We start from the raw sequence: 27,570 nt of genomic DNA, 5'->3' as shown, positions 1-27,570 counted from the left end.
CCTTTCAGACCCTAATTTATCATCTCTCAAAATGTGGACGATAACAATTTTCCTCCTTTTGGTAGTTGGAGCATTAGGGAGACATTGAAATGTCTCCCTATAATGATCGATGTCTCCCTGATGTTGAAAGATTTACGACAAAATGTCTCCCAATAATTTACCTTGAAACTGTTCAACGTAGACTGTTGAATGGCGAACTCCTTCTTCACCTATGACAACAAGATCCTGCGGAAAAACAAGCATCTATAATTTGCCGTGGAGGTCGATCAACACTGCACGTTCATTTTCTGGAATTCAGACAATCACCGGCTCCTTCGTTCTCGGTGTGTAAACTGACTAAACTATACCGACATCAACATAGCGCGAGAAGAAAGTCGCCTTAGAGAGCCCAGAAAAGTTTAGGTTGACACGGAATTAGTAACCTACCGTCAAACCGACGAATTCTGCCTTCAGTGTATTTCGCAAGAGAATCTCGGCCATATTCTTATCTCCGTACTCAAACTGGTCCAGCCGCCTTGGTGGTGTCAGCTGCAGCAGCTCGCCTATCGAGGCGTTGAGAGCCATGGCCATCGTGAACAGACAGTCGTAGGCATAAATGTCACGAGAATTGTCCTCCATATTGTGAAGCCTTTCCAGATATTCAAGTTGCTCTGGAAATGGTTTCTGGATGTTCAGGAGGACACAGCAAAATGTTCGCCAAAGCAGATCATTAGAACATGCCAAGATCGTGCCCAGTACATGGAAAATGTTCAGATTAACAATCGTGGCTGGTTCCCTGCTTTGAGTCCTTTTGAGGGCGGAATATTTCAAATTCTGCTACATGTAATTAATGATGGTACCAACTTTTTGTTAGCTGTAATGATTCATTATACGTCTCCATAGTCTGTTCATGCATACAATACTTACCACTCCATTGAAATCGATCAGGGAAACGTCACTCACAGCCTGGTCACCGTCAAAAGCCACGTGCAGATCCAGCGCTGCGGCAATTTCGTCATTGGAGCAGGACACATCAGGCAGATCACGCCACCAGCCGTCAGGGTACCAGCCTGGCAAAATCCACACATACTTCGCGCCAAACAGCTTGGCTTTATAGACCTGGTAAAAAATACTGATCTCGTTTGACATAATCCCTCTGTGTGAAATGATCACTTTTTAGGGTAAAAGCAATCATACATGTTGACGATCACACATGAGTATGCTGCGGGAAGAACATGTGGATTGAGTGTAAAGATTTTGTAATAGAGAGGAGGTATTTTTGTAGCGAAATTCGGTTGAGTTCTCCTGTAACGGACCAAATACTGGTAGTTAATTTGACAGACGTACTTTCAGTTTTTTACTTTGACGGTCTTTTTGGCAGAGGCTGCAAAATGATTCTGGAAAAGTCGGTCAATAGTTCAAAATGACTGCATCAGCCCTATTTAGCGCTATATGGCATCAGCCGAGGTGATCGCTTGGTTATTGATCTGGCAACAGTCAGTTGTCTGCATGGTCAGTCGATCACTCAGTCGAATCCCTGGTAAACTGTCGGTCACCCTGTATCTTTTCGTAAATATTGTTAGTGAGCAGAACCTATTAGACTTTAAAATAGGACTAGAGACACTGGCAAGAGGCACTTTACCTTACAAAATAGTTTAGCTGCTGGATCAGGATAGAACGCCGTAATGATCACCCGGGCATCATGCCTCTGGCACAAGCAAAGATAAAGAATTACTGACAAAGAAATCATCCAGCTGATCATAATTAACAGTGCCTAAAAAATCACCACTGCGCTGTGAAGATGATACATAAAGACATTAGTTCAGGTCCACGGTCATTAAAGTGCTAATAAAGGCGTCTCTTTGCTTTTACCTTGAGACTTTGTATTTGTTCATCGGAATTGTCCGGATCCGTGACAGCTTCTGTCGTCAAAACAGTGATGTTATTTTCCCGCAGTTGGTGAGCAAGCTTTGCCATATTCTGTTGAACAAAATGGTAAGACAGCACTTATTTGTTTCACTTAGGGAATTGAATTATCCTATTGAGAAGTTGGGAGTTCTCTGCTTTAATTGTTCTTTCTTTAGAATGTTTGAGGAATGCAGTGGTGGCCACTGGCTGTTTTCACGACAGCCTACAAGGACTTGCCTATCCTTTCATCCACGAGGGAGGGAAAGCTTCTTGAAGCAACTGGGAAGATTTGGCTACAAAATGGAAAAAACTAACCGTAGAAAGGGAGTCAGGTTGGTGTAGTGATTCTTTTCTCGCCTTCCACCTCTGCGGTCCGGGTTCAGTTCCCGGCTCGGTCCACATGTAGATTGTATCTTCATTTCTTGCCTGATTTCGTGGGTTTTACCCATAATATTCCTCTAGGGTTTTCCTCCCACCTCTAAAACTGCAACTGCTTCTCATTGTCTCCTCTCTACAGGTAACTTTCAGGCTTGCAAGCTACAGTACCTGGGGCGCTTTTGAGGAATCCTTGGTGTCATTACCAAAAATAAAATTATAATACAATAATACCAGTGTTACTCCGGCAGTTTTGGTCATTTAAGCGCCCCGGAGGTGCCTCAATAATGTCTCTCGAAATGTACGTTAAAGTTTCTGTTCTAACTATGACGATAGGTGCAATAGGAAACAATCTACTTCCCTTTGAGCATATCAGGAAGTATTTATCTGCTATTGACAGCGGAAGCGACGTTGGACAGGTGGCTTCAGTATTGGCGCCAAATCAGAGTTGTTTTGGTAAAATTAGCGTATCTGAATGTATTGCTGACTTCCATCAATGACACGTGGCAAATGCTTCCATAGCAGGTGTCACTGATGAAGTGGAAGTAATATGCTTACCGTTCGCATATAAGCCTGCGTCAGTTTGTTTTGTGATTAAGTTACCGATAGCTGTAGTCAGCACACCATTGTATTCTTCGTTTAGCGATCAGAACTTGTTCATGGTTGGTGCTTATAGCCATATTGTAATGTCATTTACCTGTCTGAAATACTCGTTATCTTCGAATATCAGCGCCACCCTCCTCCATCCCATGCGCTTTACAAAAGCCACTCGGGTGGGATTCAACAAATCCTCGTCCACGGAGACTTGCACCGTCAGCGGATAACGGGCCCGGTCCTTCAGAGTGGTTGATGATGCGATTACCACCTAGACATGCGTGATGTACACAGACAGACAGACAGGTGGTTTCTAATTTTGAATTACAGAAAGCTTTTAGAATTGCATATGAGGAAACTCAACGCAAAGTGCCCCCTCGACGGTCATTCACTCAAACTTGGACTTGCACAGTCTACAGTCGAGTTTAAATGTCCCATGATATTCCCCCGTCTCTGCTCTGAACAAAGAACATGTATTGCAGTGCAGTTTTGCTCTTTTAAGTGGAGCAGGCCTCTTGGATGAATCACAAAAAGTCAAACAGCTTTATCTCTGACGCCTTGGTTTCACATAACGTTTCCCGGTTAATTTAGCACTTCTGTCTTTCACTTAAAATTGCTTAAACGAAAGTTTAATTTCGTCAAAGAGGGGTCACTCACTCTAAATGTTTATTCTAATTTCGAAATAACACCACTACATTTCAATTTCAGAGCGTTGTAAATCACAAAAAAACACACTTATTAGACTGAGTCCCATTTTTCGTCATTTTCGTCTCACTTCGGAAATGGCGAAATTATACCGAAATCCGGGTTTATTTTTGGTAAACAATACTTGCGACACACGTTGCCATGGAAGGATAATTATATGAAGCAAGATAAGAGACTGAGAGAACCCCTCGCATTTGTGTTGGTCATTTTTTCACTGGAATCTTAGGAATTCATCTGGGAGATGTGTTAGGTAACAACAGTCCAGAGTGTGTATAGGGATTGGACATGTTCGGGGTTACCCCTATTTCTTGCTGGATATATGGAAACACACCGAGTTTATTGTTATTTGATACCTACTTTATGTCATGTGACTTAGCTGGCGCAATCGATCTCTTACCCTGCTTAATAAAACGGACTTTTTTCATTGATTGCTCCATGCTTCAAACCCAGGTTATTGTCTATATGCCGAGGAGCATTTTCTAAAAAGATCTAAATTGAACATCTCCAAATGTATTTTCACGCTCAGCAAAAAGGTGCAAGCGCTAGTGAACTTTAAGGGCAGACATTAACTGGTACAAAAATTAAATATGAGCATAAAACACGTTCAAGAGAGCTGCATGCTTCTTACTTAATAAGTGTCTTGCGACCATGAATCGAAAGTACACGTAATTCGTCGTCACGTCATATCAATGCGCGTGGTCGTCTTTTTAAAGAATCTTGAATGTCATGGTTGGTTTGATCAGTGGGCCATTTTAAATGAACTTTGTAAGTGCACTTACTGCTGCACAATTTAAAATCACGTGATTGTGCACATGCCTGGAACCAAGATTGCATGTAATTTGCCGTCCTCGTACACAGTCAAGGTTAATTTAATCGCTGGCAAATTTACGTGCAGTGATGAACGATCTTCGGAATTGATATCAATTAAGTTGGTGACGTTCACGAGTTTAGGTTGAAGTTCAATCGCTCGTTTGATAGTTTTGCTGACGAAAGCTTGCGTGGGTTCTAATAATCGGCACGTTGCTCATCATAAAACAGTGAAGGGAGTTACAAAGCACGACGCACTCAGGGCTTCGGAGAGTGCGCACGAATGAAAATTCGCAAACTTGCTCGGGTTGGAGGGGAACCCAAGGCTCCCTGCTTACTGGTGTAGGTAGGTCTTCGCCAGTCTTAGAGTACTCTGTACTCGGATTTGAGGACTTGATTCCAACACTGTCCACTTGAAAACCGAGTTCATTAGGGTCACCCGAGTTTGAGACAGCAGAGGGTACAGCAATCACGTTGCCAGGGAGGAGGCAGAGGTCTTTTAATTATGGGGGGGCCAAGAACTTGGCCCCAAACGTGCAAACATCAAGGGTGAAAGGGGTCTATTTGAAGGACTAAATTTGAGTCAATATCTTCTTTTTTGAGACATGCAGTTGCACCTTTAAATCAGATTAGCGTTTTGGCTACAGTACTTCAGAGCCCCCATTGTTGATGTACCTTTTGTTGTCATTCTCACCGAGGAGTCTTTTCCGTGGCTCTGTGCTTTGAGTAATCACGATGTTCCTTTGGTTCATTAAGTTCTGTGAATTCTGTGCATTTTGTTAGTCCAGGTGAACATTCCTTGAAATTATTGTGACCAGGGCTATATAAAATGTGCATGGAGGCCAGTAGGGCGTGGACTTACGACTGAGGTGTAGTGGTGGATGGTTTCGTTCCTTATAGTTACTCTGCCTTGTATCACGTTTGTTACTTTGCACCACCGTCACCAACCCAGTTTTTTCAGGAAGGATCCAGTGGTCTGTAAAGTCTCAATGTAAGTACGATCCAATTTTACTACTTTTACCTTGTCCAGAAATTTTTGGGTGTCACACCTTCACCATCAATTCATATCCACATTCTTTGCTATGTCAGTAACTATTTTCCTTTTTTGTATTACATTATTGTGAACTGATTTGCTCTCCCCTAATGGATTATTCATACTGTTTGGTGAAAGAATGCCTATTAATAAATTTGAAGTAACTCTAAACCTTTGAAACTGGGTATAGATTTCCTAGTTTTCTTGTGTTGCTTGAGTTGCAATCGTGGGTTTGTCGTTAAAAAATTCTATTCTATGTTCCCTGTGACTGGCTAAACTCCTTCAGTCACTCCTCGTGACCAATTATGCAATCACCATACGATTCATAGGGCTTTAAGGAGCGACCAGTCTTTTATCGCTTGTCCCAAATTACGATTGTCTCGTACCGAACGCTGGCCCAGTTTTGTAAGCTTATGCACGACGTGCTCGCCGTGACAAAGTGCCTGTTTTTGGCAAGAGTTAATTTTGCCAAGACATTGGCTCTGAAGGGAGAGAGAGTAGGTTTGCACAGTGCCCTTGCCCACACCGCTGCTTTTACCACGTAGAGCTCATACAATACTAATTTAGTCTTTCATTAATCAGTTGCCCAACATCAATCAATCATAATGAACATATGAAGCTATTGGCTTTCACCATTAACCCATTGCATTACCAATTCTATTCGCTTAGTTCTATTATCATATTTGTATCTTCGCTAGCCCATTGAATACTCGTTCTAAGATCAACACTCTATTCTCTATTATTTTTGTACACTCAGCATTTTGAATCGGAATTAATCTTGCGAATATTTTTTTTCATTGCCAAAGAGATTGATCCTAGTATTCATAATTAGGTGTACCCGGCTTCAACGGGTCACGCTACCCTCACTACCGTGGCAATAAATAAAATGCTGAATCAATTTATCCCAAATCTGATTCTTTTCAATTGGAATATTTAAAGGGGATCTTGGTGGTATAGTCCTCAAACCTCACCTGAACGATACCATAGAGAGGCACCACCTCATTCACCACCACTGCGACACTGGAGAACATGGGGCCCCATGTCATTACAACCGGTGGCCCATTCTGGATGAAGTCGTTCAGGAGTCCCAGGGCGTTGGCGGGACTTCCCTTAGTTTCGTCGAAATCAAATGAACAAAATTGCTGCCATCAGATACCATCAGTAACAATTAACTGACTTTACAACTGTTTAAAACTAGAAACAGGTTTATTGCACTTTGTTTTAATACTAATTATAGCCCTACTGTTTGCCATCTGCGAGGAACTGAGAACATCTATGAATGCACATGTTTAGTGTCTGAGAAAGCTGGGATTTTTGAAATTCAAAGTGTTGTTGAGATATTAAAGACAATTATCTCGTTTAAGGACTGGCCTTTTTTTAATCTACTCCAGAGAACCTACAGAATCATAAACACCCTTAGTGGGATGAAACACTCGGGTCTTGGCCATGAATTCTTATTTAAAACAGACACTTTCAATAAGAACGTTTAGATAATTGTTGCTGACGTTTATAACCGTCTTGCTCCGTCCAATGAATGTACTTGAAGTTGACCAATATATAAAACAATAATGCTGCAACGTTGATATTTTTCAGTTTTGCAGTTGACGTATAGTAACATGCGCCCGAGTTCGATTCGCCAAAATCAGCGCTTTAACAAAACCTAGGCCTATATAAATATAATAAACTGAATGTACGTCCTGTGCTGTTTAAAGCTTAACCCCTTAAAATTTCATTAAGATCCCAAAATTTCCCCCGAATGTTTTCCTTCTTGAGATATCATTAAACAAAGTAAACTGTGTTTATTCAGACGGTTTCTAAGTCGACGTTGGCCAACGATCAGCCGGCCAAGCAAACACTTGCTCCCAGACGGAAATGGCGTGGTTTTCATTGTTTTGTTTTGCATCGACACTATCTACTACTTATCAAGAAACGAGGTTTGCTGAAGACAAAATGAGTGCTGGCCGCTTTTTCAAAAAAAAGCGTATAATAAATCTGCAAAACTAAACCTTCTAAAAATCAAATGCAAGTTCGAATACGAGTTGGCGTCGTTGAGTCATAGTTCAATCTCCATTGCACAGTCGGGTTGCTTACTTTGATCGTGATTCAATGGGGCAGAGTATTAACTCTGATACTGCCAATATTCAAAAATACACAAAGGCCCTCAACAAAATTAATGTCCGAGTATTGGTTATGGTCTTCCCGTGTGTCTATATCAGGGAAAACGACCAACACAGTGCTTGAATTTCCTTAACATAATATAATCAACATTTAAACAACTCCTTTTTAGACAGTGTTTTCATGTTTTAAGCAAACTCTTTTCTCGGAAAATCCGTTTATTTGAAAAAAATGCAAAATAACGAAAAATGAATAAGAAATGAAAAGGCGTCAAACAGCAAACACTAATGATTTTGAAAAAGAACTATGGTTTCGGATTAAATTTATGATGTATCCTATGAAACTCGTTCTAATTCTAAGAAAATGTCGAACTCAAGTATTTCGTAAATTGTTTATATGCTCGTTAAAAAAATTTTATTTTACATGTGTGTGGATTTTATAGATAATATAAAGTGATCAAAAAGCAAGATTCCCTGAGAAAAAAATCCATTGTGCGACGCTTTGCATCACTGAAATCATAACCACTGTGCTAGATCGGAGATTTTTAGTGATTATAAATCAATTATTAAATCATCGGCTAAGTCACCAAGGGGTGTGACGTTTTGCGATCGATTTCCAACACAAGCAAAAGCAAATGATGAAAAGAGTAAAATTCGGATATAGGCCTACGAAGATTTTAATTCCGTAGCAGCACTTTAAAAACCCTATTGTCAAAGAGCACTTTTGACACTTTTGTTTACGCTGTTAGTCTACAGTGTGTTTTTCGGGTTCTTTTCTACTTGCTTTCCTGGATTATTATTAGTATTTCTCATACCTGAGTCCAGTTCCACCGCATCCGCAACTCGTAGCCGTCCAATATTCCCGTCAAGTTGTTGACATGGTCCACTGCCGACTGCACGGTCAAGGGGAGAGAAGAAAAGAAGGGCTGGAATCCAATCGGGAAGAATCCGCCAACATACACCGGTAGAGGTTCATCGCCGTCTCGGTAGGCGAATGCCATTCCTCCTAACTCGGGTAGTTCATCAATACAGACTGCTATCGTCAGAAGCAAGCAGACCGTTGGCGGAACGCCAAACCGCATGGTGAACAGTACTGTTCTATACAGTTAGAAACTAACTGTCATTACCTGGGAACTGGTGAAAATTTAAAAGAAGATGGTTTTCACATTGCCCTTTTTTTGGGGGGGGTTGGTGACAACTTGTAGAGAAATGAAGTCTACCCCTTGACAACTTCTCTCTTTGACGCCATATTTCAAGTCTGTGCACCTTTGTGCAGTTAAGCATACACTCTCAGAGCCTTCAAAGTTTCAGGCTGGCAGGCGTTGAGGAAACGTGTTTTGTTTTGTTTGTCGTTTCGCGTCGAGCAAGCTGTTTCCAACAGTTCAGCCACAGCTCGTCGTGTTAATTGCCACCCTCGCTGTCCGAAACTGAAGACCGTTGCGCCGAAGTTGTGACGAGCAGCAAAATGATGAATATTGATCCGAAGCACTTATAGCCTTAATTCAAGTCTGTTGCTATTGGCGGGTTCAGTTTATTATATATACATATATCTTATATCTTAATTGTAAATGGCTACATCACCATAGTCACGTGCAGCCCTATGCGATGGCGTTCTCAAAGTCACACGTGTTATCACAAAGCTGTGCGTTATGTGGTCCATCAAGACTTTAATATTTTAGAATCCCAGTTTAAGGTTGAATGTTTGACGAAAGATGCACACTTCTCTCTAAACAATACTCAAGACGTGCGGTTAAGTCATCTAAAAAAACTGTTATTTCTATTGTACACATGTTGGGAGTACTACTCTACCAACAAGCGTTCGAATTTATCAACGCCCTTCAACCGTACGTTGAATCAAAGTTGATCATTTCTAATCGATCAATCGTACGGAGTGAAACTGTCTATGACGCGCTGTTATGAAGTGGAAACTAACATTTTATGTCGGAAACCCGATGGACATGACGTTTACATGACAAAGCTGTTGGTCTATACAATTTATCCCATGTCTCACTGCTGAACGAAGGGGGGTACAAAGTGGTGCACACTCGAAGCGTAAAACATCCTCTCCTCTATTGACGAAGAGACCGTACTTGGTAGAGAACTCGATGCAATTTTTAATACCCCTACCGTGAATACCACTTAACCGTATGGTATTTTTTATGCACCAGGTCGCTTTACAAAGAATCATAATGATGGGGGACAGAAGGTCACCAAACGTGCTCTTGAAAGGGCAGAATTCATCATAAAATGCCACATGATTATAATGGCACGGGAAAGATTACCTTGTCATAGGACATCACGTGTGCAAACGCCATTTGGACAAGAACTTTCCTTTTCCATTCTCCGGGCAATGAAAAGTGGTATTTCAATCTACATGGTTCTGAATATTTTCTTTTACCTTTGGCAAAGGGGTCTGTAGTATACGGAGGCATATTAATTGGGCGTATATTTATGTTGTACAGGCTTTATTTGCGTTGGCAGATATCAAGCCTTGAGAGTATATTGAGGCATCAGTTAAAATGTTTATTTTCTGTTCCATTAATGCGCAAAATTAACGTTAACGATTAAATTTCCCTTAAGTTTTAGCGTGAGAAGAAGAGAGGATAGTACGTCTGTCATGACGGGTAACTTGAAAAGGTAACAGTTGAGATACCTCTCTTGGAGGTTTTGATTTCATTTCAACTGCAAATCCATCATTTTTCATACATTCAGTCCGGTCAAACTGGCGCTGAGCATGTATGAGATCGCTTCACAAAGGGGAACGGTACGGAGCTGCTATATTTCTTGTTTTTAAGTTGTCACCAATCTGCTACACCCCACATTCTGCCTCCCCAGAAGAATACTCCATCCTCCCGAGTATTCAAAATTCAATTACATAAACCCGTGCCTTTCAAATTGCCTTGAAGCATGGAATACTTCGGTCTCTGTGGGCTTAATTATTTTTCCAGTTGTATCCCCATAGGAATTTTACTCAAAATTCAGCGTCAATTACTGACTACATTGTCTACCCATGGCAAATTGAGGCATCGAATTCTTTCGCCTAGTTACACACCGGAATTGATTTGTCAAATTCGTTACTTCCCAAAAAAGCTAGGACCTTGTGGGACTGACCGTCAGAGTTTCACTTATTTTAAAAAAGGAGCTTTGTAGAAAAAATTTCCTGTCAAGGGACTGAACCCCTTGCAAGGATTTCTTGATTTGCGGAGTGAGCCAGTTCAGTTTTTCAAAAAAAGGGGTCTTTGGGGAACAACAAATTATGGAATAAAAAAGGACTGTTTATTCTATATCTATGAGGGCCGCGCTAATAGGGAAGACCTCGCACGCCGTGTATGTGTCTGAATGACCTCGGACACACTTCATTTTACGCACGCGCTGTTGGAAACCCCAATTAGGTCATTCTGGCCTTGCCAGACGTCGCTGATAACCCGATAAAAATGGAAAACTTTGAGAAAGAGGGCAGCGAAGGTCCGATAAAGCACTCAAAGAAACAAACAAGGTCTGGTTGCAAATAAAAACACTTAAAATGTCGCAGTAGATGTCAACCAATTCGAGAAGCTCTACCTAAAATAAGCCTTCTCAGAATTTCCTTGCCCCGTACTGTATTTTTTTAGGCCGAGTGATGAGGGCAATATTATGCTACTTAATTAAAAAGATCTGCACAGAGAGGCACATGGTGCCTTAAAGGGTAATGTTTATATAGGTTGACTTGATCCCAGAAGTTTTTGCGATTCACGCCCCTATCCGCCCTGAGCTGGGGCCAATTTCACAGAGCTGCATAAGCACTGAATTTGCTTAAGCGCTAGAAACCTTGTTTAAAAAAGGTTACCAGCTCAAAATCTATGTGATTGTCATGCTAACCAAAAGACAGGTGAATACCATTCCAAAACAATATGTACATCACATGGAGTTTTGGCTGGTAACCTGATTTGTCAAGCAAGGTTTTTTCATGCTTAAGCAAATTTTGTGCTTGGCAGCTCTATGACATTGGCCCCAGAAGCACACTTCGTCGGCTGACTGGGACTGCTCCTTTTATGGTTGCGATGCAACTGTAATGGGCATTTCATATTCACTTGTGGACCTGCGAAGTGTAGTTCCTACGAAAGGAGCCTGCGTCGTTAGGGAAATAGCGCCCGCTCTTGGTTCAGCTTGGGGCTCACTTGGGTTAACTAGGCTTCACCTGCAGTACACTGAACTGGCACCAAAATATGCCATTTATATAAGGATATTGGCACTTTGGGCCAGAAGGCAAAAAAAAAACCCAATGTTCTAGTCTCTAAAGTCATTCCGCTTCGACTGTTGCATGTTGCACGTTAAAACAAATCTCTCAACAAAACATAAAAAAGATTTCCAACGTCCACCGTGATTACTATCGATAATCGATATGTAATGGGTCCTTATTTGACCGTACTTTTGATTCGCTTCCGTTGTCAAAACGTATATCAAAATTACTACGTGGCAACTCCGGCAGTAATGCCTTAAAAAATCTTTGCTTTGCTCCACAAGGTCACGCATTGTCAATATTGGACAACAGCGACGCTCCCGTCAATGTTGATCCACAATGTTGAGTGTTGAGTGGCATCGTGAGCTCAGCTGGCGTCTCTCGCTGGAGCGCTGGATGGCTGACGAATCTCAACCATTCACCAGCTGGAAATGCCCTCGCAGGGGGTATACGGTAGCAGGACATCTTAACAAGGATAAAAGCTAATGGAAAACATTGTGGGTGTTGCCATCAGAAACGTAGGTCGACTAAAGTGACCTGGAGTAACTTAAAGCTTAAAACGAAGCTGGCCCGACGTTTGATCCTAAAGCACACTCTTATGCAAAGGCAGGGTAAAACCTATCGATCTGTTTCGATGTCCTCATTTGGATGAGAAACATCCAAGCAACTTTCGAGGAATGATGCACTTTTATGGCAATTCAACTGAACTGACAGACATCTGCACTTCGAGCGCCTTTATGCCCCGATTTTCATGTGGTTAATGCACTTTCCTTATGGTTCTCACACTGGGAAATGTTTTTACTAAGCCGTTATAAATAAAAGCTTCCACGCGCGTTTAAACCGTACATTATAGCGTGGCATTGACTTCACTTCTAACCATTGGAAACAGCGCGACGTTCTAAACTCAGTGACGCAATACAAAGCGGGGCTTTTGGAAAATGTTAGTGTTTCAAGAAACCTCGGTTGTTGGTATATTTAATATATTGTACATAAATTTCAAACAAGATAAAGCTAATAAACTGGATCGAAAAGTGGAATGTTGCAACACTCTTTGTATGCCAAGTACGTACAGGTACATGTAGATACCTGCTTGCAACACGACCTGAAAAACGCAGACCCTGAAAACGCAAAATAAACCACATATACGTGCCATAAATACAACGTAATCATATCAGATAGAGGAGGGCCTTATAAATATTTTTAATCAGAAAATTACATGTCCGATCTGTGATTATTGCACCATACGGTATACCTATAGTTACTTCATACGTTTCTTTGGATTCTAACCAACTTCTAGTTCTCCACTGGAATGGAAATTTCCACATAATTTTAACGATATACTGTATAAACGCTCGTACAGATATAAATAATGAATACCATGACTACCAAATACAAATGTCAAAATGTACAAACAGTAAAAATTTACAAATATCCTGCCATTTCGAAAATGTACGAGTGAAATTAATAAACCAATGTAACTATCAATATAGGTCTATTATAAGAAAATTCATGAATCAAGAAAACTGACGGAAGGTTTCCACCTGCAACTTCGTGTAGTTGCATCAGAAAAGTAAACTCACGTCGACAGTCACATTTTAGGCACACACGCCTAATAAGTCATTTTAGAAACAAAAGAAAGTTTGACAATTTTAGTCTATTTAGTTAAATTTGAAATGACGTCAGCTCTACTAGGCATTTGAACTTGTCAAACGAGATTGGAGACAGAGCTTACGCTCGAGGGTGTTGCCAAGATTTTTTTCAGAGGAGCAAAGCAGCGAACTAGCAAACCGTTAGGCTCCGTAGGGAAGAGGGTACATTCCAAGTTGTTTCCGGGTACATTGCGGATTTTCATCCGGTCATGATCCCCTTCCCTTCCGCTCCTTTCATTTTTACCCGTTTTTCTTTATATATTTTTTAGCTTTTTTATTTGGGGGAGGGGGGAAGCACCCTTACCCTCAACACAATGGACACCCATGCCTATATCACCATGTGTACGTTCGCTTTGTATACACATGTATCTGCATCTAAATCACAATCGGAGGACCATTCAAAATGGAGTGAATGTGGGATAGGCCTATGCGGCTGGGAAAACTCGGAGGTAATATCGCCAGTTGTGCGGTTATTCTAAAACACCTATGTGTGTATACGCGAGCATATGAATGTGAAATGGACACTGCTTAGTGGGCTGATAACCACGAGAAGCTGTGATTTAACCACTGTACTTCAACTTAATTCGGGTCCACAATTGGGAATTGGTTTCGGCGACGAAGCCTGAGACGGAGACGAAGTTAAGTATTGGAAAATGGCTGTGGCTCAATATATACCCGCTGCGTGTTAAAATTCAAAGGACCCTGACAATTCATTAAGCGACCCAGGGAACATCGCCTCGGGAAGCTTTGGTCACAGTCAGAAAAACAACAGTTCATACTTCTGTATTTCTTTCAGGAATGTCATAACCAAACAAAATAAAATCCGCCCGGTATATCAAACACAGCTTCTGGAGCAGGTCGTTTGGCACCTGTGAAAAGTGTTTCCGTAACAAATCTTTTTCCGAGGTGCTTTTCTTCTGTCCCCGTGCGTAGCTGACTAGTTGATCGATCCGGAGCCGCCTCAGCACATAGGGGATGTCGTCGGCAGCTTCCTCCAGCTTGCCAACGATGTCGTATCTTATCTGACACGGAAGGTTCTGGCCAAATATCGGTTTCCAGTGAGGGTTCGCCCGATGCGCGGGCGAGTCCACCAGGTACCTCACAAATTCGGTCAGGGTCACGTTTCCCGTGGCCGGCGAGCCGTCAGACTTCTCGCGGTAATTTTCGACGATGCTTCGGCCCATTTTCGAGAAAACGCTGTTGTGGTGGTTGACAAACTTATCTCTGTACGCAGACAGAATTCGGGCTAGGGGATTCCTAACAAACATAAAGATTGTGTATTTAGACAGACGCTGCTGAATATCTGTCGAATTGAACCTAGGCATCCAGTGAATAGCTTTATGGCTATACAACTTCTGATTGGGCACGTTCTTGTAACCACCAAGGTCTTCAACCAGCAATCGTTCCCAATTAGTGGAACCCACTTTGTAGACGATGCTGTAGATAAACTGGTGTTCGTCATTTACGATCAGGGGCCGTAGTCTGCCTGGCTGAGTCGCCAGTGAAGTCACACTCTCTAACGACATGTTGTAATGATCTGAACATGCTCTGCGAAGAGCATTAATGCGGGTTTCGTGTTTTTCGTCCATCTTTTTCAACCATGCCTGTTCATCCTGCAAATACATGTATAAAAATACGTCAACCCATTTATTTAGAGGTCGTCCATTTTTTTGTTCTTATTATTTTCACAAACCCGCAAATAGTACTCTTTTCTCTGGACTTCTCAACCATAAATACAGACAATTCACAATACAGCGCGCAACCAAGAGTTTGACTTGAACAGGCCACTTTTCAAGTTTATCGTCGACACGAGCTGCCGTGATAAAGCTCACTGCATACTTAATTTGGAGATATTAGGCTGATTGGGCCATTCCGTGCACCACACAAACAATTATTTGGACTACCTAACACCCATTCGCAAAAAAAGGAATTTTGAATTTTCAACCAAGATAAACAAAAATTCGGGAAAAGTTCAAGCTTTCCGCGCACAACGCAGTTAGAGAATGTAACTTTGTGAACTATTTATACCATAATGCACTGCAAAAAAGGCCTCTCCATAATGACCTCTTGGTGGCGCACTGCATTGTGAATCACCCATATTCATTCTAAGCCAGTTCAGTATTTCTGAAGGCAAGGTACTTGAGAAACAAAGCATGCGCACGTGTAAGTCAGGTCAGTGCATGGCCACGCTAATAAGGCAAGCCTTGCACTTGTATTGCTGTTCTTGAATGACTTAAGAGCTCAGATACACTTCATTTGGGGCAGGCACTGTTGGAATACCGAAATGACTCATTAATGCCAGGTGATTAACCTAGTATCTGATGCCTGTGTTTTTAACATCTTTTCCAAGATCACAGAATTAATAATAGGCACTCTAATCAGCTACATGTACTTAACCATGGCACTTGCATATTTGACTAGCAATTAAAACAAAGGAAGTGACTTGCAAGTTGTCCGTAATAAAAGAAATTTAAGGTGCATTCGATTAGCTTAAACAAGTTGACACGTTTAACCTTGCTCCCATTATCATGCTTGTTTGACACAGCCCACACAGTGATCCCCTGGTCAGGTTGCCCTGTGTAATCAAACACACCCATAAAAGCATTCCAATGGAGATCTTTTCTCAGCATAATGTGAAGTTCATGTGCATGTACATGTATGGCACATAATGTACAAGTGGACCAAACACGTAGATTTTCATATCACTGAATGGAGTCTAGAAGTCAGACCTTCTAAAAATGCTTTATTACCTTCAGATTTGTGTCCGCAACTGGAAAACCAGCTTCTATTTCTTCATCATTACTTAAATCTGACATCTGTCTCTTTTCAATCAATCCTGCAATACAATAGGTATCGTTTTAAATTTGTAATCGGTCAAATCCAGTTTCACAGGATCATCTGTAAATATTAATGTCCAATCATTCGAAAATATCTCTGGTGTTCCATGCAGCAAATACTTAGTATCAGGCCAACTTTGCCAAAATCTGAAACATAACCTCCCGCGATAAACTTGGCAAATACTGACAATTTACATATCCTAAAATTGTGCTTGCCTTTATTCTTCAGCCAACATGACTTTAGACCCAAGATATACACCACAGCAAAGGCTATTGCCAGCGTCAATCCCTTCTTCAGAGAAATACGGGCCATAGTTGGATGTGGCTTGAAGATAGGTTCCTGGCAGTGTACACTAACTCAGTGCATCTGATGACAGACTACAGTTGGTACTGTACCCTTGTTCTACACTGAAATGTAATCAGCCATTAGTGTTCCTGCACACGAAAAAGACACCAATCAAAATTAATTTCGTTAATTAATCAGTTAGATATAATTTCCATTTTTTTGATCGATCTGCGGATGAGTTATGTTCAGGGTTCATCTTTGTTAAATGCTGTTATTTGTAAATGCAAACACACCACTTGCACTGGTGGTAAACAGTGACGGTAGGCCTAGTTCATACCTAGGAGTACCTGGGTTGGGTAATCTCTAGCCGAACCCCCAATCCCTGCCCACCTCCCTAGTATAGTATAAATGCACTGGAATTTACCTGACAATACAGCCCTGTACTTCACAATTGTGAGAGTAATTGTTGCGTTGGCCGACTATGAAAGCGGGCGATTTGGCAAGGGGTTGAGTTTTTAGGTTGGGCATGTTACCGTTTTAGTCCATGTAGGTTAAGTACCGGAGCAGATGAGTAGCAAGTTGCAGCCTACACCACCCATAAACAGGGCCCTACATCGTCCTTCGTCGATATACCGTATATCGACGAAGGAGTAGTCTATAGCCTAGCCTACGTAGAGTTTACGGGTCGACATCCACTGGAACTTCCAGTGGAAGTCGACCCGTAGGCCTAACTCAAATGTTCCAGCCTTGACATTTCACATTGCACTCACTGCATGCAGACATGTCATGCATGTCAGAAATGCAGGTAATACAGTCCCTGTAAATTTCAACAAACAATCGACAGCACTTCACAGGACAAATGGCGGTAACATATGGCATAAATATCCTCCTACCACTCCATACAGGAATTCTGCGAGAAATCATAGAGACGCTGTGTTACTCCTTCCCGGATCCCCCATCATGGTTCACCTATCCTAACTTGATAACGTGCATGCACTCTACGTAATCGAACTCAAAGTAAATAAACTCGAGCCTCGTACCCGCGGCGCCACGCTAGCAGGCATACAAAAGATCACCGGCGCAGAAATCGCGGAGAATGAGGTGTCAGGATATCATCTAGACGCAGTTCAAGTCGTGAATTCAGCATAAATCCCGTCTGCTGATCTTGCGCGCGCCCTCTCCTGTTCCAGGCTGCTGCTACGCTGTGATGCCCCGTGTATGTGTACTGTACGTGTATTTTTGACGCTCTACACGTTTAACAATGGACGGGGGAGGCGGACAGATTTGGCACAAACGCGTCGTTGACGCTAATGGAACCGCAGGGGGGGGGGGACTTTCCTTCTTTGTCTTCACTACCCCTTATGTGATAGATGGTGATGAGAATTAACTATGACAGATTCAGACAAAGAGAACCAAATTTGTGAACTTCAAGACAAAGTTCCTGTCGGTATTCTGTATATTTCTGAGCATTGAAAGCACTCTCAGAAAAGTACGTGCAGTACTTTTCACTTTGAATTACATGTGATGAGCGGAATAATATTCTGGGCTTTTCACCGTCCAAATTTAGCAGAGTGGGAAAAGAACACAAAACGCATGAAATTGCTGGACACAGGGTTTGCTAGTTATCACTTTACACAGATGTATTTTAATAACAAAATTGTCAAATATAAACAGGTAACTCAGTTAAACTGGAAAGTCAGTCTTCACAATTTTCTCATACGACTAGTTGCTTACCACGACATAAGCAGAATACTCTGTCCTGATTGGCCAAGAGTGTACCTGTGTTACATGGTATTCACTCCAACCAGAGGTCCTGGTTAATGTACAAGTATTCACAAAGGATGGATTTATCCGAGTACATGAGCAATGGTCTAGATTTCTTAGTGGTACAAAGTAAATTATACAGGTAAACAACGATATATAACGAGTGAGACGTGATCTGCAGCCTCTGGAATGCTCTGCCAACTGAGCTACCCAGTTTGGGATTATTCCCAAGTGTCAATACATTTGTTCAGGGGACAACAGTGGGAAGCCATAGTGCAATATAATAGAGAAGAAAGAGAGACATCGTTATAGGAGTTGCACTGCAGTAACTGTAAAGCTTTCTACTTGAACTGGTTTAATTTACTGTCTTTGATAACGTTGAATGCAAGGGCAGGAGGTGTTGTCCAACAAAGGAAAAGATTTTTCAGTTAATCACTGCGCAAATGGCAAGAGGTGGGTGTGATCGGTTATAAACTGAATGTGCACAAATGGTACTGCCTTCATTTTTACAGAAATGCACCTGAGCTTGGGTGATAATGCAATTGTCTGTTGATTACAGAAGTCATTAGCTTTTATCTGTTGTAAAAACAGACATGCCTAGAGTCTGGAGTACACATCCTTTTAAGTGACGCATGTCTTGAAAGAAAAATTCATTCATCTGGCGTAAAGCTCGTCATGGTGGCTCAAGGAACTGTGTCCATTTCTGCATTGCAATGGTTGATTATGTCAAATGGTATGCCCAAGGATAGCCTTCAGATTTTTAGCCTTTCAGTCCATCAACCTCTAGGAGTGGGATTCACTTTGAAGGTGCTAGGCGTAACAGACTTTCAAAGTCCGGTGTGCAGACAATCCGATGACTGACTTGTCCTAACCTGGTCATCTCCCCTGTCCTTTCGTCATCGTCCAGCCGGATGGACATCAGATCCTGACCAAAAAGTAAACACACAAATGAAACGCTTTTACACAGTGAGTACAGAAGAATGTGACAATCTGGTTGTGGGTATAATTAAAGGTTTGGGTACTTCAACATTTGGTTTGCAACGTCACCCTATTAACAAGATCTCGTTAACCACATTGTCTCAGTCGACACATGTACTAATTTGAGGTAGGCTTGTTTCCTTCTGTAAGATGTGTCTTGGGGCCTGTTTGTTTCACATGGATCCAGAACTCGATCAGTGATTCTGATGCTGGTTTGCACCATCTATTAAGCAGGTTTTGATGTCTGTAAACCAAGGACGGATCACTGATTGTGATCCAGACCTGTATGAAAGAAACATGGCCAACATTTCTGCTCTGGGAATTACAGCTTTAACACACGAGTACGCATGTGCATGTAAGTCTGTGATTCGGTGACGAACCTGTAAAAACCCACAGGGTGCTCCCGTGGTTACATCAAGAGTGACGTTTCCGAGGAGGAGCCTCGTCCTTCCAGATTTCAGCACTTGTAGCTTGCCCAGATACCCTTCAGGTAGACTCTCAAGGGTGCACTTGTTTGATCTCTTCTCCTGAAAGTCACACATTCAGTTTGAAACCAACGATCAGTTGGACCATTCACTACAGAGTACCGACGCTTGACGTCATTATGAACAAGGGAGTGCAGTACAAACAAATGGAGTGCATGTGTTGGATCACGCACTGGGTTTTGCCCTAGTGCCTTTCACACGCAACTGTGCACGTGACGTATTCACTTCGGTACTCTGTTTGGAAACTCCACAACTACTGAAAAAATTATGATTGACACTACACTGTACCACAAAGAGGTTGCCCTCCAGCATTAATATCACACTGCAAAACTGTATTCCCCAAACACTAAAAGCTCAGCAGGTTGAATTTACACCCCCCCTTTTATATGTCACTTTTGGAAGCAGAGTAGTTCTTTCTGACAAATAAATTGGGGTACCATAAATCCCTTATGATGTATTTCACTTGGGAAAAAAGTTCAGTACTTAGGAAAAAAGTCAAGTGTAAAAAAAAAAGATTTACGATAAACTTCTTGAATTCACACAATGTGGCCATGAGCCTTGCCAAAATCTTTGTGACAAATTGAGCAGAGCAAATCTGATGTCAAACAATTCAAGACAAGAGGTTGTGAATCAAATTCAAGACATGATAACTGCAAAAAACAAAACGACACAAACTTTTGGTTGTGTTTCCATTTCACCTCTTTTTGTTTCTTCTTTGCATCTTGCTCAGCTATCGGGGTGCCCGGCTCCCGCTTGACCTTTGGCCTCTGGTCCTCATCCTCCTTCGACAGGGGCTGACCGGGGAGGGTGTCGGGCAACTGGAAGAACATGAGTTCGCCCTCCGATTTCAAGCGGCGGCCAAACAAGGCAGCACACGTGGTCCTCTTAGGCAGGGACTTTGTTGCTGTTTTGGGCTGCGTGCTGAGCTTTTCGGGGACTGGTTTGGTGTCAACTTCCATCATTTCAATGTCATTGTCATCGGTGAGCTCTTTTTTAATTTCTGACAAAAAAATGAAAATTAGGACTGTGGTTAAAATGACGGACTTGAAAAGCAGTCATATTTAAGATTAATTTAGCAATGTGACAGGTTGGTGACTTGCAACATTCTGTCTACTGGTACTGCAACAATTTACCCATTAATTTGTATCAACCAACATAAATAAAAAAATCTCTCCAGATTTTGAATTACGAAATTAGACTTCAATCCAAAATGACCCAAGGATACAATGAATATAAAACCTGACATTTCAACAGTTCCAACTGCCACAGGATTCCTAACTAATCAAAAGTCTTTTCAGATTGAAAGTGTATACCAAGAACATTGATCCGAATACCTTTCATGCTGTCATCTGTACATTCCATCGCATCTGAGTCTTTCTCTTTCTTCAGTTCTTTTTTTACCGTCAGTGAGGACTGGAGGGGGAGGTGGATGGGGCAGTACTTTGTGTCTTCATCTTTATCCAAGTCGCTAACAAACTGACAAAGAACAACATCACAAACTCAATGCAGTCCTGCACAGTTTGGCCTTTTCAGACTTCCATCCAGTGATCAAGACTGTCTTAGAAAAGCCCACTTGAAGAGACACTGTACACTTTTGTAATTTGTAAAGACTATGACTAAAATGTGGGTATCTTGTGCATACACTGGCTTGCTTGAATATGCAAATGGCATGGAATATCATGCAACCAATTTGCAACTGAATGTGCACAAAGTCAAAGCTTTTCTGCATACAAAAGACCGCACCTGAGCTGGAACACATAATGTAAACAAATGCTATTAAAGCGTTCGTAGATAACACTTGGCACTTCTAGAACTGAAGCAGTGGTATGATTTGGCATAGATGTTTTAGATCTAAATGACTCGTGAATGACCATGTATCCCAAACTCCCAAGAAATTCTCACTGCCTCTGTGTTCTCCAACATCCTACACTGTGCCAAAACAAACAGCTCATTATCTGTATGTAAAGGGTTCACGGAGCATCAAGCCCCATACAAAAATCTTCCAAAGCATCTTCAAGGATTTTGAAAGGATCCAAGACAGCTTAGAATGGCGACTCACATCATCTCTGAAGAGGATGTCTCGCATTCTCTTGGACTCCTCCTCGGTCATCTTCTCCCTCTTGATTGTTTTGGATGAGGACGACGGGGTACGGCTGTCCCCTCCCCCATAATGACCACCTCCTGCATCCAAGAAAAATACACAGCAACAAAAAACAAAACCTGGCTCATTTTATGGTCCCAGTCCGAAAGTACCAAGGCCAGGGTTGTCAGTTTGAAAAGATTTGGCTGAGAGAGAACAGGTGAATCAACCTCATCAGGAGTGGACAGGCAGATAATTTCATCCCAGATGAGACCCTAACATTTCCTGCTTAAGATGTTTCCACCATTAATTAAAACCTTAGAGACTAGGGTGCTTTTCACATTACTGTTTTCACATGTTTTTAACTCATCCTAGCTATTAACTGGTAATTAACACCTCACCTCTCTTATTAAGCCTGTCAGCGGGGCCCTCCTCAAAAATGGAATGGGACTGAATAGTTTCTGGCCTGCCACGCCCCCTGCCTCGTCCGCGACCTCGACCTCTGTCACCCCTTTCTGAACTTTGACCTTTTTGCCTTGGTGTTGAGGATGTCGGGACTCCGTTGCCGGTGTTGCATTTTGAACTTCAAAGTGGAAAACGCTTAAACTTATCCTTGGGGCAAAAATCTGACACATTCTCATAACATGCAGAATTCACAGACACTTCGTGAACATGAACACATTTATGCATGAGCCAAACAAATTATAAACTGGAAATCAACCATCAAGTCTGAAATAACAAGTCTGAACACAGGTTACTAGTGACAAAAAAGGACGCCGGACCTTTGCAAGTTTAAGAGCTTGTGTCTTGAGAACAGTTGACTTGTAACTCTTGAAGTTGTAAACAAATTTCAGTTGATAATCCAACAGAAAAAAAACCCACATGAATCGCACTAAAGGTGAACTGAGGGCCATTTGAATTAAGTTTTAAAAAGAACTTGTATATATAAATACTTACGATTCCTTTTGGCTTTTGTCTTTTCTTCCAGCCATGTTAAGATTGGGCTTAAACGCTCTCTGCAAGACAAATAATCAGAACATGTACTCCCCTGTTTCTGTAACTGGTGTGATTAATGGCGGCAACTGCTTGCACCAAACATCTGGCACATTCTTGAGCAAACCATGCGGGGCAAGGAAAGTTTGTAGCTTGATACACGCAAGGGGACAATATGAACTCTAAAGATGGCCAACAGAAAAAGTTTTCACAGCAGACTGTTCATTTCTTTCTCACTGGCGATTAAACCTTGCATGAAACTTAAGAGACAATATAGTTCAATTAATCAAACTCGCAATCAAGGATGAAATGATACCCAATGAGAAAGCTTATCAAAATCTTGCTGGCCTCATCTCTGCCAAAAAGTAGCCTGCATCATATCCCCTCCCTCCCAATGACGTCGGAAATCTGAGGTTTTCTAGTAAAATATGGAAATTACCTTTTGTACTCCCCCAAGGGTAAGGTCCCTAGCTGGCCGCAGGGATGGGAGTCTGGTGCTGGGGTTGACTGCACCCCCACACCGTCCGATCAGACCCCTGGGTAGGGGGCCTGCACCCTCCCCCGAGGGATGCTGTTTCTGCTGTTGCTGCTGGTCTGACATGCCGTCCGTCTTCTAAAATCTTATCTACTGTCAAGACAAGCCTTAATTGCCAAAAAGTAACAGTCAAGCAGATTTATTATGTAGGCCTGTAATGCAGTGTGCTATGTTGCAGGAAAAATATTGCCAAATTTGAGGTTTAAAACATTTTGGATTTTCTAAACATGTTAAGTCCTCAAGCCTCAGTCAAGCGCGTACAAACATGACATATCTCCATGTACGTTTAAGCATGGTTTAAGCTACACGTACACTCAGAATTCCAAAAAGGGGGTACACCCAAACAGCTGGATCTATACACCATTATAGAAAACATGCAGGCTAAGACTACTATTTTACTAAAATACATTACAACCTGAAGGTGTCACGTCTGCTAAATACATGTCAATCATGCATGAAGAAAGATTTCAGAAATGACCAGTGTGCACACATGTACACGTACTGTCGTTCGTGTGGATGCATTGTATATGCTGCACTGTGATTGCGTGACGGGTACGGACTTTCAGCACATCGTACAACGGCTACGTCAATACGTGTGTCCATCTATCGGTGAACAGTAGGACGTAGACCTAGCTCTAGATACAAGACTTGCAAACGGCTTTTACCAAACTTCATAAAGTCTGTCAATGTAAAGATTTATGATGTGATTGGCCCGTTGTATGTTTCTTTTATAAATTAAGTACAGTTTGATCTCCTGAAAAATGCATACTATTTTGTTTCAAAACCATTCTACAATGGTCATGACAGTGATAATAAATTCAACCGATATGTTCTCTTTTTTAGTCCAAAAAGGATAGGAGGGCTTGCAACTAGTCTAATTGCAAGTGCGCGCGCACGCCAGTGGCCATTTTGCTAAGGTCACTTATTTTGGCTTCAGTTTAGGCAGTTCTGTGAACGGTGGGATTTATATCGATTTGGGCAGCAAACCCAAAAGTTAAGGTTTTTTCAGGACAACGTCTTTGCCGAGACAAACACAAAATGCCAACGCCGTGTGCAGCAATTGGATGCCCGAATCGCAACGACCGAGGAACACGCGCGAAGGGTATCACCTTTCATCGGTAAGCCAGCAGCCTGCCCCCTAGGCGGCCATGCTAGCGCGGCATGTCCGGGCCGTAGGCTAGGCATGCATGGCCCGGTCACATAGGCCTAAGAACGTGAGCTTATTTTCAAGTGTTGGTGATAGGGAAGAATTTACGGACGCCAGTAATTCCTGTCTGCAGCGTGTGACCATAATGGCCAGCAGAAAGCAAAAACATGTCAAGGGAAGTTCAATTTGGAGGGAAAGTATCAAGTTGTTTATGAGATTACCCCCGGCCTTGTCTAGAATTTTTCAGACAAGTCTCATAGGGTTTGTGCACAGGGCGTCAAGTGGCATCCGTATATGGAACTCTTTCCATGACTTTGAGACTGAGAAAAATTTCTGTTTGGGAATAGGCCTAGGTCATGTTGGTAGATTCCTTCCTCCATGATGCAAGTACTTGAAGTAGTCTAGGTCTCCACAAATCGCCACTTGCATGACTTGCTGAGTCAAGTTAAAACACGACTCACCAACTTTTGATCTGAAATCAAAATCTGCGAATATGCTACTGTTTTGTCAGGATATAACACATTCACTGAGCTGAAAGTTGAGATTTGTTTTAACCTTAGGTGCCATTCTGTAGAATTTGAGTAATTTTGTTACCTCAAAGGAACATGCCAGCCGATGGATTGTACTGTCATGAAAAAATCAGAACACATTTTAGTTCAACAGTTACGTGTTCACAGATGAGATGATATACATATGTAGATGTGCTGGATAAATTTGTTGTTTTGTCATTATATGATCATTTTTCAGATTTCCGACTGACAAAAATAGGCAAAAAAAATGGGTAGCCAACTTGAAACGAGGCCACTGGGAGCCCTCGCCGAATGCTCAGGTGTGCTCCAACCATTTCACACCCCAGTCGTTTGACAGAACAGGACAGACTGTTCGTCTTCGAGAGGGTGTAGAGCCAACCATACTTTCAGTTTCAGATCAACCTCCAAAGGTAATGTGATGAGGGTCTATTGTTCTGTTAATGAAGTTGGGACATATTTTGAGACAACTTAAGAATGGCTAGTCTTAGCCTCTTAGGGGTATTCCAAGAAAACTTTCAATGGACATCAGAAACTTCCAGGGTCATTCAACAGATTTCTTCAAAAGACTTCACGTTTAACTTCCTCGAAGCGTGAAAAAGCATGTCTTCTGCTACTTGGTTGGTACAAATTTGTCTTTGAAATTTATGAAAATTATTTGGTATCCACTTTATTACATGTGAAACCATAAAAAAAAACTGGTAATGAAAAACTTTAAATCGTTCTGCAGTACTTCATAACAACTGGATAAGAGTAGCACCTCTGAGCAGGAGAGGGCATGTTTTTACCTGGAAATGTTGGTCCTGTGGTGATGGGGGACTGACATAAAGGTTCATGCACACACTTTCATGTTGATGAAACAGTCTGCTTTCCACTGTTATAAGGTCCTTTTTAATATTCACCTGAGTTCATTTTTCGTGAACATTTCAGCAATCTTCAATTCAGAATTTGCCACCAGTGCTTGGAACGTCACAGGAGAAGCAGAACATTGACCCCGACGGAATACCAAAGGTCCTTGGACGATGTTTGAGGAGGAAGAACCCAGGAGATCACACTTACGCCACAAGGGAGACCCCTAAACAGCTTAAGCAGAGACTGAACGAGGTGGTGGACAGGTTACAGGCCTGCAAGAAGAAGCTTAAAATCGAACAGCAGAGGAGGCGGCGGTTGGCGCTCCGTGTGGACCGGCTGCACTCCGTGCTGGACAGTCTACGGCGCCGGCAGTACATCACGGTGGACTGCGCCGAGATGCTGGAGTCCTCTGTCAGCTCAATGGTTCAATTGTTGAAGGAAGGCCAGGGAACGGGACCTAACCACAATGCAGAGGGTGAATGGGATGATCTCTGACAGTCAAGTCGAAATTTCAAGAACTCGGCCCAATTTCACTGCGGCGCTAAACAGACGACTTCACACTAACAGAGGCTCCTTGTATTTCTTAAAGACGGTGAGAATTAAGCACTGCAAAAGGGACTTTTACCTTGGAGGAAAAACTCACTTAATGAAGTGACAAAACTATGGAAATCTCTGTGTGCGTGCAACCTTAAGCACAGACAGGCCAAGCACCTCCATAGTTATGTTAAGTAAAATTTTCTGCTAATTCTTAAGGGCCATGAAATAAGATCCCCAGCGGTAACTGGAACATGGTCTTGGGTTTTTCGACCGGGCATTGGCAAGTTACAAGAATGACGCACCCAGGATATGTTGGGGAAGGGGGGAGGGGCTTGGACCGAAATTTACCCATAATATAGCTCAAGATGCTCGAGACCTTCCCCCATATAGCACCACAGAGGAAATGGATTTACAGCCTGACCGTGTATCGGAGTGAACTATTCAAGATGTGTGTATCTCTGTTTTTCAGAAAGTGACAAAAAACCTTGGAAGGAGGGTTGCCATCCACCGGGGGGCGCCATTGGTTACAATGATTCCTAACTGGACTTCAGTTTTTGCTGTATTTATTGTCAGTGCATATGTGTATCGGTTAATGTTCTGTTTCTTACAGCCAGAAATTCTAGTAGTTCTCTTCTGTAGAATAGTTCATAGTGTGACATTTTGGAAATTCACAGGAACTGAAGTTGAGTCGAATTGAAACAAAATTAAGGGTGTTAAGTTCACATGAGCGTGTAATGATCTCGACAGTGTCCAGTGTTGTAGTCGAGACCACTGAAGACCTCCAGTCTGGATTTAAGCACAAGCTATTCAAATGAACTGCAACAAGTAATTTACAGTAATTCTGGTAATTTTGTAATTACATTTTTATAGTAAATACACGCAATCAGCCCATTTTGAACGCATGAGTGTGCTTTGGCTGGTCAGTTCTCATTTTTAGAACACACCCCTTGCCGCCAAAAATAGCCATGAATGGGAAATATAAGATCAGAGTTTCTCCATACCGGAAAATAGCAGAACTGCACAGTTGAGGCTTCTCGTCACTTTCAGCTCTAATGAAAAAACAACATCGTTTCCTATTTACGATCAGAAATAAGCCACAAAAGTTTCAAATGAAGAGCTTTTGTTGCGATGTGACTGCGAGAGCCCTGATGAGTTATACCTCATCC

The 27,570-nt window shown here is 42.0% G+C and overlaps 4 protein-coding genes across 11 annotated transcripts in view; 1 reads left to right on the top strand and 3 right to left on the bottom strand.

Moving 5' to 3' along the window:
* The window catches only part of LOC110974843 (gamma-aminobutyric acid type B receptor subunit 2-like), an 18,987-nt gene extending 10,113 nt beyond the window's left edge, over window positions 1–8,874 (bottom strand). The window contains exons 1-8 of the mRNA XM_022226789.2: window positions 8,331–8,874; window positions 6,373–6,510; window positions 2,960–3,127; window positions 1,852–1,959; window positions 1,622–1,687; window positions 907–1,098; window positions 427–663; window positions 162–225 (exon numbers count right to left, since the gene is read on the bottom strand). Of these exons, the coding sequence (XP_022082481.2) occupies window positions 162–225; window positions 427–663; window positions 907–1,098; window positions 1,622–1,687; window positions 1,852–1,959; window positions 2,960–3,127; window positions 6,373–6,510; window positions 8,331–8,597 (1,240 nt within the window). The 5' untranslated portion in view covers window positions 8,598–8,874. The remainder of the gene's footprint in view (window positions 1–161; window positions 226–426; window positions 664–906; window positions 1,099–1,621; window positions 1,688–1,851; window positions 1,960–2,959; window positions 3,128–6,372; window positions 6,511–8,330) is intronic.
* Window positions 5,217–27,306, top strand: LOC110975861 (THAP domain-containing protein 1-like). 2 transcript variants are annotated; one of them, XM_087129684.1, is made up of 3 exons: window positions 5,217–5,359; window positions 25,236–25,428; window positions 25,946–27,306. In XM_087129684.1, the coding sequence occupies exons 1-3, from the start codon at window positions 5,250–5,252 to the stop codon at window positions 26,360–26,362; spliced, it is 720 nt and encodes a 239-aa protein (XP_086985810.1). In that variant the 5' UTR covers window positions 5,217–5,249; the 3' UTR covers window positions 26,363–27,306. The 2 variants fall into 2 exon arrangements, with proteins under 2 accessions (XP_086985810.1, XP_022084441.1); XM_022228749.2 differs by lacking the exon at window positions 5,217–5,359 and adding an exon at window positions 24,223–24,459.
* Window positions 14,151–17,533, bottom strand: LOC110975624 (carbohydrate sulfotransferase 14-like). 5 transcript variants are annotated; one of them, XM_022228277.2, is made up of 4 exons: window positions 17,400–17,533; window positions 16,437–16,655; window positions 16,134–16,219; window positions 14,151–14,996 (listed from the first exon to the last, which is right to left on the bottom strand). In XM_022228277.2, exons 2-4 carry the CDS (start codon window positions 16,531–16,533, stop codon window positions 14,157–14,159), a joined length of 1,023 nt encoding a protein of 340 aa, XP_022083969.2. In that variant the 5' UTR covers window positions 16,534–16,655; window positions 17,400–17,533; the 3' UTR covers window positions 14,151–14,156. The 5 variants fall into 5 exon arrangements, with proteins under 5 accessions (XP_022083969.2, XP_022084060.2, XP_022084145.2 ...); XM_022228368.2 differs by having other exon boundaries at window positions 17,410–17,525; XM_022228453.2 differs by having other exon boundaries at window positions 16,437–16,628; window positions 17,400–17,521.
* On the bottom strand, window positions 18,121–27,570 carry polr3d (RNA polymerase III subunit D). Of its 3 annotated transcripts, none has more exons than XM_087129683.1 (9): window positions 27,406–27,570; window positions 23,246–23,448; window positions 22,771–22,829; window positions 22,215–22,396; window positions 21,793–21,914; window positions 21,068–21,209; window positions 20,432–20,733; window positions 19,629–19,775; window positions 18,121–19,195 (listed from the first exon to the last, which is right to left on the bottom strand). In XM_087129683.1, exons 2-9 carry the CDS (start codon window positions 23,405–23,407, stop codon window positions 19,067–19,069), a joined length of 1,245 nt encoding a protein of 414 aa, XP_086985809.1. In that variant the 5' UTR covers window positions 23,408–23,448; window positions 27,406–27,570; the 3' UTR covers window positions 18,121–19,066. The 3 variants fall into 3 exon arrangements, with proteins under 3 accessions (XP_086985809.1, XP_022083769.2, XP_086985808.1); XM_022228077.2 differs by lacking the exon at window positions 27,406–27,570 and adding an exon at window positions 23,757–23,892; XM_087129682.1 differs by lacking the exon at window positions 27,406–27,570 and adding an exon at window positions 23,654–23,749.

The sequence above is a fragment of the Acanthaster planci genome, linkage group LG19 (genome assembly GCF_054643075.1).
Source record: "Acanthaster planci isolate LZ-2023a linkage group LG19, COTS_SCS, whole genome shotgun sequence".
Taxonomy (NCBI): Eukaryota; Metazoa; Echinodermata; class Asteroidea; order Valvatida; family Acanthasteridae; genus Acanthaster; species Acanthaster planci.
Note: the sequence above shows the minus strand (reverse complement) of the source record. Positions and strands in the feature narration are given on the sequence as shown.

Excerpts from the sequence above, each read along its gene's own strand:
- LOC110975861 (XM_087129684.1), top strand. The coding sequence starts at position 5,250 with ATGGTTTCGTTCCTTATAGTTACTCTGCCTTGTATCACGTTTGTTACT. Across the intron at positions 5,360-25,235 it reads GTGGTCTGTAAAGTCTCAAT|ATTTCCGACTGACAAAAATA; the intron begins GTAAGTACGATC and ends ATCATTTTTCAG. Across the intron at positions 25,429-25,945 it reads TTTCAGATCAACCTCCAAAG|CAATCTTCAATTCAGAATTT; the intron begins GTAATGTGATGA and ends TGAACATTTCAG.
- LOC110975624 (XM_022228277.2), bottom strand. The coding sequence starts at position 16,533 with ATGGCCCGTATTTCTCTGAAGAAGGGATTGACGCTGGCAATAGCCTTT. Across the intron at positions 16,220-16,436 it reads ATGTTGGCTGAAGAATAAAG|GATTGATTGAAAAGAGACAG; the intron begins GCAAGCACAATT and ends ATTGTATTGCAG. Across the intron at positions 14,997-16,133 it reads TTGCGGACACAAATCTGAAG|GATGAACAGGCATGGTTGAA; the intron begins GTAATAAAGCAT and ends ATGTATTTGCAG.
- polr3d (XM_087129683.1), bottom strand. The coding sequence starts at position 23,407 with ATGTCAGACCAGCAGCAACAGCAGAAACAGCATCCCTCGGGGGAGGGT. Across the intron at positions 22,830-23,245 it reads CCCTTGGGGGAGTACAAAAG|AGAGCGTTTAAGCCCAATCT; the intron begins GTAATTTCCATA and ends TTTGTCTTGCAG. Across the intron at positions 19,776-20,431 it reads CAAAGAAGAAACAAAAAGAG|GAGAAGAGATCAAACAAGTG; the intron begins GTGAAATGGAAA and ends TGTGACTTTCAG.